Below are 10,309 nucleotides of genomic sequence, written 5' to 3' on the forward strand. Positions count from 1 at the left end.
TACACCCAGAGCGGACATATTATACAATAGCATGAACACTATATACACATCCATATATAAACATATAATACACTTGAATATGTTATTCTATTTGGTTTAGACGTCTTAGGAGAACCGTGAACTAAACACATATCTGGGCATGACGCCTACGGTTGTCTTGTGAAGTACGTTTTAGTGTAGTCACAAGTATCTTGTGATATATAGATGTCAATATCACCTCAACGAAACATGTCAGCTATCAGGCCTTCAATGCGGATGTCCCTACACATAACCCTAGTGTACAGGAGGTTGTGTGACGAGTATGCAATAGGACATCTGTTGAAGTAATACACGAAAGCTCATTTTATACATACAAAAGGATCCAGTAATTCCTGATGATTGAACATCACATTCACTCCACTAAATGGCTGTAGACAGGCAATAGACATGTGTTGGACGGAGTAAAGCGAGACATTACATACAGAACGCCGCTCGGCTATCGCTGCTCGGGAGTCGGCCGCTGTACGCTAGAGTACACACACGGTACTCGCGCTGATTTCTATTGGTCACTTATTTCATTCATGCTTCGCTCGAGGAGGCGGGGCGGTGTGACGTCATCAAGATCGCCTATAAATCGCCGGCCATTGGCGGTGAGAATCAATATAGAAAAGCGAAGCCGACGGAATCAGGAAAGGACCCATCGTGAGATACCGCAGTGCCTAAACAAAACATAGGTGACTTGTTCTCGGACTAAGATTGATAACTCTCAAGGTAAGTTGAACACGTGGTGATGGTGTTGCTGTTGCTGTTTGATCAAGACATATTAAAGCCAAGTACCATATATTGATCAATACCAAACTCGATTGTTGATATATTTTCTCATTTACATGCTTCCATGTAATATTCGATATTTGTCAGCATTTCATACTGGTTTTGTATACATTTATTGTTACATTCTATAACACAAATACACACGTCTAGATGCTTTTTGTTCCTTGTTTTACACAATTAAGAACCAAATGGATCAGTTTAAAAAAATGCATATTGGGTAAAATAGTCAAAGGAATTTTTATATATTACAGATTGAAAGTTCTTAAAAGAAAATGGCCAACTTAAGGCGGTTGTTGATGTTAGCAGTATCAGTGGCTTTGTTCTCTTGTGTATCGTCCGCATTTCTTAAGGTGAGTTTTAGAAATGTTTCAGTCATGTTGAAATATTGATTTTTCTCATATTCACGCATTCAGCTAACTTTGTGTAGAAAATGGTTTGAAGTATATTGATGTGATCATATTTACATTGACTTTTCCTTTTAAGACGCTAGCAATAGGACTGATATATATTTTCTGAGCACTTAACAAGAACATTCTGGATGAGAGCATTAGATATGTTTAAACGTGTGGTACAAGATTATAAAAAGACATTAAAAACGATTTAACTAATATTCAAAGTGTTTCAAAATATTCCATTTTTAATATTATCCCGGGGTCTATGAGATATATTAACAAAAAACAAACCCAGCGTAGGCTTTGTGTATGTATACAAGGAGACGGCGTCTGCTGAGTAATGCCTAATTATAGCAATGACGGTACTAGATAAAAGGTCGAAAAAATAGCCATTTTTTGTTCCATTAAATCAACACAGGCAACGTGTGATAAGGCATAGTGTGAGGGTTGAGACGTGTGTAGATTTCATCATCCTTCTGACGTGGCTTAATGGCTTAAAGGAGGGACTTCCCCTTATGCAGCCCCCTCCCCCCACCGAAAGACCACGTGACTGTGCTTGACCCCGAAAAGGTCACGTCTCGTGCGTCTAAACTACCACCGACTGGAATATTCCAGTTATTTTTTTAAATTAGCTACGAAATAAGGTGTTCATTTAAAATTGTGTATAACCTTTGTAACATATATACCATAGTCATATATTAAATGGTTTGAATAGATGTAATGGCGCTGTGATTACTACAAAGTAATTTATTCTAATAATGAGATTACAACTTCCCTGAGATAACTGACAATTATTGCAAGTATTTGCTCTCAGAAATTGCTATTCACAAAATCAGAGTGGGTGGTTTATTCATTATATTGATGATCAAATTCATTTAAGTTTCAAAGCACTTTAATCAGCATTTTCTAAAGGACAATAGTGTCTTCGTATGATCTATCATGTATAATCAGATATGATATATGAGATCCATAAATGTGGCATGTCTTCATTATCAAATATTCTTTTTTGAATTTAGGTTATTTGTAAACAACAAATCATTAACAGTTATGTAATACGCCTTTAGACACTCTGGTTTGATTTTGAACGGAATAGTACCATATCAATTCCATAAAGTAATGCAAACATTATTATAGTATGTGGGAATTATATTCAGCAATATTAAACTCATTTGCGTGGGAATTTAAATCTGTCAAAAGAGCAGTGTCATTGTCCAAGACAAATTCAAACAGTCATAGTTCTTTGGAAACTCGTGGAAACGGAGCTTTAACTACTGATATGGCTCGTGGGACGCTTGTTTTTAAGCGGGCGGGTATTAACCGTCCTCGCCTCTCACTCCCAACAGCGCAATCCCTACAGGTGTGACCACAACCAGGCGAGCCGTCTAAATGTGTCCCACTGAACTCCCGTTCTACTGGCCCGATAGGCATGCGTCCAAGTTGATTATGACGTCATGATATTAGGCGCGCATAGATCATACCCTCCTCCTTGAATGTTGTCAATAACACAGGCGGTGCGGCAATGGGGATACATACATGTTATGTTGTAGCGGTGGAAGTCGGCGTGGTGTTTGAACATAGCGCAGATATGGGGCTTGTAGAAGGCCGAGACGTGCGACTAACCGCATTCCGCTGCGTCTGGGGGTAGCCTGCACTTGAGTATAAGATTTCAACCAAGTCAGGAAGCTGTCTCCGGAGTTCAATCCATATCTAAAACCTCGGAATTCTTTTTAAAGTTTTAAACCGCTACAGGACAAATATCGAATAGTGTAACACATGTATGAATGGTATTGCTAGAAACAGCCTTAAGTGAATATTTTGCCAAAGAAGTACTGACCACTGTATAAAAAAACAAAACAAATTGAAAACGAATCACCTTCAAATGTGTTTTGTAAAAAGTGAAAACCTTCAAATGCGTTAAGTAAAAAGTGAAAACCTTCAAATGCGTTAAGTAAAAAGTGAAAACCTTCAAATGCGTTACGTAAAAGATGAAAACTTATATAATATGTCTAGTGCAATAGTGGAGCGCCACATTAAAGGATATATGTATATCATGTAATGGTTATACATAGTATTGTATGTATTGTAAGTAAACTGTAAGGAGTAAGATGTAAAATACACATAAAAAGATATACTATTTGAATAAATTTGATTAAAAATCATACAAACACACGCACAGGCAAGTCAATTGTTGGAATAGTAAAAAAGAAGACAACATATCGTTAAGGTCAAAATATAGTGATTTCCACATGTAAATAGCATAATGAACTATTGCATATGTGGCATGGTGGCCACATTTCTGAATAGTAATACCATAAAAAATAATTTCCAAAATTTCTACATATTTTTGTTGTGTACCGTGAGCAGAATGGCTGAGCATAATGTTTATTTGATCGCAAGTCATATCAATATTAGATCCTGACTCTTAAATGACGTCACATGCAAACATCCCAGGGTCCCTGGTTCGATAATATCCTTCCTTGATACAGCACTCTAACGCTTTATATGAGGACGTTTCATTGTTCTCCTCAACCGGATTTACAATTTAACTACATTTTCCAGAAATAGATGTATTACAAATTTAACTACATTTACCAGAAATAGATGTAAAGTATATGTTCCTATGAACGAGGTATTGTGAACGATCGTGCTCTGGTCAAAAAACTTAACGTATCTGTGTATAATATATCTCTTCATCGAGAGATGGCCTTTACTAAACTGCTTGTAGATCACTAACAGTGTCTATTGTGGGGACGTTCATACACAGAGATATTGTAAAAGCCTCCTACACACGGATGTAGACGGGAAGAATACACGACTTAAGACCGTCATTATGGCGATAGCTTAACACGATCTACAAGCGAATGAATGGCTGCTTCACCATAGATGAAGTCAACCCTTACCCGTTCAACGCCCACACGGTTTAAGAGATCTTTAAGATTAGTGTATGAACGTAAGCATATCCACCATAAAGCTCTGATAAATAACATATCTTATATTTAAATCGGCTATCAGATGTATACGTTTATGATGCGTTTTACCTTGTACGATTTGAAAATTTAACAACTGTTTTATTTTGTTGCAGAGTTTAAAACACAAAAGCCTTTTGAACAGAAAACATAATTCAGCAGGTACGTTGATTTGTACATTGTGTTCTTTCATTTGCAATATTCCTGTGTGTACTATTTGTACTCCAAAATTCACCACTTGGACTGAGATTTAAATCTTACTTATTATAACTTCAGTGCATTTTGGAATTGGTATATTGCATTAGTAAATGTTTAGTTCTGGTTTATGTATTATATTATTATAATATATTTATTTAAAATATACCAATTGTCATTCTATTATTCAAGTTGCGAAGTTTCAACTTCCATTACAATTGATTACATTGTACGTGAGTGAGATGGTTCAGAACCGCACTGAATAATATGCCAGTTTGAAAAAAACACCCAACAACGAATATGTTGCTGATACACGTACAAACGTGGTTCTAAGTTATTGTCATAGACGTAAAACGACTGGGTCACCCGTTCACCATGAATCATTTTACTTTATTGTTTTTCAGTGTCCAAAAGGCACGAATCTGATGATTCAGGGCCTAAGCTGTTTTTTAAGGGCCGTCCATTGAGACCCACCACGCGGGTGACAAGGCGTCATGGTACTGTTCTGGAATGCGAAGCTGGAGGTAGTCCCGGTCCCACCATCCACTGGCTCAAGGATGGGGAAAGGATAGATCAGGTGAGCGACAGTACCATTCACAGGACGTCATGTCCACCTTACATAGGGGGCGGTTGGATAGCCCAGTGGTTAAAGCGTTCGCTCGTCACGCTGAAAACCCGGGGTCGATTCCGTACATGGGTACAATCGAACCCCCTCCCCCTTTTGAGAATGACTAAAGACCACATTGAAGTTAATGTTTAGCATTGGCGGAGGGGTATGTGGTGCAGGGTTCGAACCTTCCCTTTGAAAATTCCTGGATCCGCCTATGCTATGCTATAGTGTACCTTCCTATTACTGCTTAGTCAGCTGAACATAGAAAGGAAGGCTTTTCAGAATTAATTTGTATTATTTGATATATTTGTAGCACATGTCATATTAAGCTCTGTGCTTTGAAATAACATATAAGAAAATGTTCATTAATGGGTTTGGAAATTAATAGTTTGCTTGCGTGTGGAGCATTTTTTAATTCATTGATCAAAAGCCAGAAATATTACAACATATTAAATTTGTGTTTAAAAGCTCAGTGCCAGAAAAAACTCATTTGGTCCGTTGGGAAGCTAGATAATCAGATTTCGTTACTGATGGCGACGAGTTTGACAAGATGATTTCATGTTGTGTAACATGAAGGTCTAACCGGTTATTACATTATAGATCACATAGGCGACACGTGTATGAATTAAATGTCTTCAGAGGTTTTGTGGCGAGTAAAACTGAAGACACTACCACTTAATTGTCATTTTCGATCCTAAATCAGATAATTACTAGTTCAGGAAAAAGTAGGCGAACCATCAGAAGTAATGTGTTGCAATATTTGATATGAATATGAAAGGCTCTAAAGATATGATAGACGGACTTGTGTTTAATATCCGCGGGAGCCCCCTGCATATACAGGATAACTATGGTCTTAAGACAACGCGATGCGGAGGATTGACAAAATGGAAATGCCTTGCAGTCTAAGAGCAAGAGCCGAACTTCGATGAAACTCCACATGCTTGTGACCTCGGGGGCATCCCATGGTTTTCTGTCCTGTTACTGGATTAATTCTCCCTGTGGGCGCCCGCTGTATTTTCTTTCTAAATTAACGGCTGGGATTCCAAGTTTCGCAAAGTCTGTTTCAGTGACTTACAAAGGATTACTCGGAAATGTTCCTTCACGTACTAGGAACCACTGTATCCAACTATCACGGTTGATCTCAACATAACATTTGATCAAGGGGGATAACTTACACTGAAAAGCACCTGCTTACCAACGGCATAAACAACGATTATGTCTCTTTCTGACCAAGTCTCTATATGGCTGAAATATTACCGATGTGACGTTAACTTTTAATTAACTGTTTGACATATACTGTTAACTTTGACGTTATCGATATTCTGATCTTTTCAGGGGATGTTCCAAAATTACCGAGACGAAGAAGCCTCATTTGAAGATACGATAGGGAAGGATGGTCTCCCTTTGTTACGCCTGTCCACAACAAGGTCAAAGTTATACATTGAATGTATTAGCCCTGAAACTGAGGGAAAATACACATGCGTTGCTGAAACACCATACGACAGAATAAGCCAGTCCACAACAATTAAAGTCAGTAAGTATATAATCGGAGTTCCTATCTGGTCAAGAAAAATCCTTCCAGAAAAGAATGATTTTGACAAAATTAAAACTATTTCTTTTAGAAAATATTGTAAATACTAATTTCTTTTTTCAAAGCATCTCAACCTTTGGTGGGAATTGTTGACAAAGTGAGGTTGTTAAATTAAAACAAAAGAAAAGAAAGAACAACAAAAACAAAAGACAAATATAAGCGTTTCAGCGTATCAGCGTATATTACAACCGAGGCATATAGTGTTGTTTGTCGACATACCTGTAGTGGCAATGGCAAACTTTGGTTTGAACAGTATGCTTAACATTTTCTCTTTTTTTCCAGTTTCTCGAGATATTGGATCATTTAATGAATGCGTGTTAAAGAAATCTATAAAGGGTAAGTTTGTTATGCTGACTTCATAATACTAAAAGACATCAAATAATCGTAACGACATGACTAAGCTACTTACATCATGATGATCAACATCATATATTCTCTTTGGTAAACTGATGCATCGACATATATAACAATGGCTGTAGATAATATGTTATTGATAATATTAACGATATCCTATTACAAAATACTGGTGGAAAATATAAATAAAGACATGAATGACTGAATATTTTCAGGTGAAAAAGCCCGGGTATACCTGTGGACTGCCACACGTGTAGAGTTCCAGGACAACAGCGTCCAGTTATTCTGCAGAGCATCAGGATCTCCAACACCAAGACTTACGTGGTATGATGCCGAAGGAGAGCCCATCGAGCCTGGACACAAATACGAGGTGAGCATCGTTTCCTCACTCCATTAAGGAGCCGTGTCAAAGCGTTTCGATTTCGAAGATGCGGTTCGATTCCCCACATCGGTACAATGTGTGAAGCCCATTTCTTGTGTCCTCCGCTGTGATATTGCTGGAATATTGCTAAAAGCGGCGTAAAACCATACTCACAGACGCTACTAAACACTCGTCTAGACTTTCAGGAAATGAAACAATCCACGGCGGTAGTAATAACATAATCGAGTTGCAATTGGGGAGATTGTTTTGTTTGCGTGGTGCAAAAAGTCAAAACATGAGCCTCTAAGGTTGTGACACTGGCATACTCACGAACCTGTTGTGATCGCGGGACGATTGTTTTGTCTACGTTTCTACCAATAGTCATTACAGTCAAAACAAAATAGTCAGGTTGACATCGCGAGTTACATTGGCATCGAGTCACCACTCATTGACGTTTTGTTGAAGTTCTTCCACAACTAGTCCAACTAATTAGTGTTCCCGAACGCGAGCAGAATGGTCCTATTTTTGACGTGACACTTAATATACATTACTTTGGCCCCGACCTGTCGCGCATATGTTTGTATGTCGACGTGGGCACAATTTATCATCATCATCATTATTATTATTCCAGATTGCTGAAAATGGAGATCTTATCATAAAGAACATCAACTGGTTCGATATGGGCGTGTACACATGCATGGCATCAAACAAACATGGCGAGGATGCGATAGATACTTTCTTATATCCCGTAAGTATATATTTGCTGTTCCCAGCCATTAACCATCACTTTGGCTTTACGATCCATTCTAACACATACCGAGATGTTAAATTTACAGTAATTTGTTTTCAAAAGACGGTTTAGGTAGCCAAATTGGAATTATCAAGCACCAAATAAAATTTCATCTGATATCAGTTCGCCTTGTCAAAACATATTCTTGGGAAATTGCTAGTTTGGTGATGGGGTAGCTAATTGGGTGAGGAGTGGAGGACAGGACGATGACTGGGATTTGGTTCCCCAATGCGTGGAACCATATTTAATTGTTGTTTGTGCCGTGCCTATGCTGGTCCCATTCGATTCGTCTCTGAACCCAACACATTTAGTTATTCTAATCTGTCTTGGCTTCAGACGTTCCGGGACGATGAGGAAGAGATGCTACCACCAGTGTAGGCTACCTTTGAGGTGTCCCAGGTCTCTACCCAGCAACTTCAAGGTGTGCGATCGCTCACAGAGGAAGGAGGTGCTCTGCGCATGCGCAGCAAGGAAGGAGGAGTTTTTAGTTTCCGGTTCTTTATGAGGTCCATTTTGTTGACAACGCTCGCGGCGCCAAGTCGCAGTGCGGTACTGTATTCCATCACCGGTCTCAATGCAATCTTCAGATCCATGCTATCTGTAGTGACGCCATGTCCCATTCATTGTTACCTGCCTAACAACCAGAAATGACTTTGTGTGGAGGTTTCATGCTAATTTATTTATTTATTTGATACTTGTGTTCACTGTTTTGGTTAACTGTCTCCTATGTTGAATATTTTCACAACAAAAAAGTCTATTTATTTTTTGATGGATGAGGACGAGGAGAAAGAGAATAAATTTTATGCAAATTATGTATATACCTACTCTCTGTTGTTTTGTTTTGCCAAGTAGTTGGGGAGCAACCATTTTATTTTCAGAGATGCGAATGGGGAGAAGGGAATGCAGGACCTTTGCTAAAAGAATTATTGTGAACACAATAATATGCCAGCAATTATTAAAAAAATGCCCTTTTCGTACAAATGAAATGTCCCAAGACGAGAGTTCGTTATTTGTATGCATTTATCCAAAATCATACTTACGCTCCTGTTTGTGTTGGAAAAACATCTTGTTCATCCTCTTAAAGTAACATTCTACACCCTCCTCTTGAAAATTAAATGGTTGCTCTCGTGAAACTAATTATGGTTCAGATTACGGATTAAGTTTCCTTGAGCCACTGTTGAATATATATTGTTGTAAGTTGTCTATGTTGAGGAGAGTTCCATGATTAAAGTGAACAGAGGCATGGAATGTTGCAACAAGTTACAGGTTACAGAACTGTTTAAAGTGTTACAGATATCTGACAGATTCTAAGACAAATAAATGAACTTATCTTTGTATTTCCGAGTTCCGCTGAATTTGTCCTATTTGTTGGCCATGTACTGGGCCTTGTATCATGACATACGCGAAGTAACGCTAAAGGTTGACTATATGGGCTATCGTCTGATTGCCGTTTTCAGTCTTGGTCTAGACAGTGTGATAAGTGTCTTGTTAGTGCCAGAATCATTGTTTCTGTGAAATAATCTCATTAACTAATATTTACATACACAACTCAACATTCGATAGGAACAATTCGACAATTTTGGAATGCATGTCATCTGCATGCATTTTGATATACTCTTGATATATTCTGAAATTCACATTTGTCACACAGAGAGATGAAAAATATTCCTATGAAAAGTTGAGTAGTGCATATATGAATACGTGTGCGCACGCACACACACACACACACACACACACACACACACACACACACACACAGACACACACACACACACACACACACATACTTACGTACATACATTGTAGTGGCATTTGAGCTAGCAGATGCAAACGTACTGTTTGTGGGTCTTAAATCCAATTTCCAAGGACTATTTCCTGACCCTAGCCTAGTATCACCTGAACTCCTTGCTTTCTGAGAGGGATGAAGGCTGATCTATGATGACACATGTCAGCGTGGTAAAAGGATATCAACACAGGGTATTATGTACTAATGCCGAAACGCGTCATCTTGTGGTTTCTGGAGATCAGTTATAAGTAGTTGAAACATGGCTGTGTTGTAACAGGTTTTTTTACCATTCCGCTGTTGGTGTAGACAAACAAGGTAGTGACCTGGGTCATGTTTTAACTTTCGAGACATGCGAGTAACATCACTATGCATCAATGGGAATGCAAGTCACTGTCACGGATATGTAAGTAGGGGAACACACGCACAAGCACCACCGAGGGACATAGATACGTAC

The 10,309-nt window shown here is 38.5% G+C and overlaps 1 protein-coding gene across 1 annotated transcript; it reads left to right on the forward strand.

Annotated features, from left to right (window-relative positions):
- The first annotated feature begins 630 nt into the window (after positions 1-630).
- LOC124259354 (zwei Ig domain protein zig-2-like) lies at positions 631-9,406 on the forward strand. Its single transcript, XM_046693483.1, has 9 exons — positions 631-750; positions 1,062-1,160; positions 4,285-4,330; positions 4,768-4,940; positions 6,309-6,507; positions 6,847-6,900; positions 7,134-7,288; positions 7,911-8,027; positions 8,406-9,406. Exons 2-9 carry the CDS (start codon positions 1,083-1,085, stop codon positions 8,445-8,447), a joined length of 864 nt encoding a protein of 287 aa, XP_046549439.1. The 5' UTR covers positions 631-750; positions 1,062-1,082; the 3' UTR covers positions 8,448-9,406.
- The last annotated feature ends 903 nt before the right edge of the window (positions 9,407-10,309 follow it).

Source organism: Haliotis rubra, unplaced genomic scaffold (assembly GCF_003918875.1).
Source record: "Haliotis rubra isolate DU_JTF1 unplaced genomic scaffold, ASM391887v1 Scf118, whole genome shotgun sequence".
NCBI classification, from domain to species: Eukaryota; Metazoa; Mollusca; class Gastropoda; order Lepetellida; family Haliotidae; genus Haliotis; species Haliotis rubra.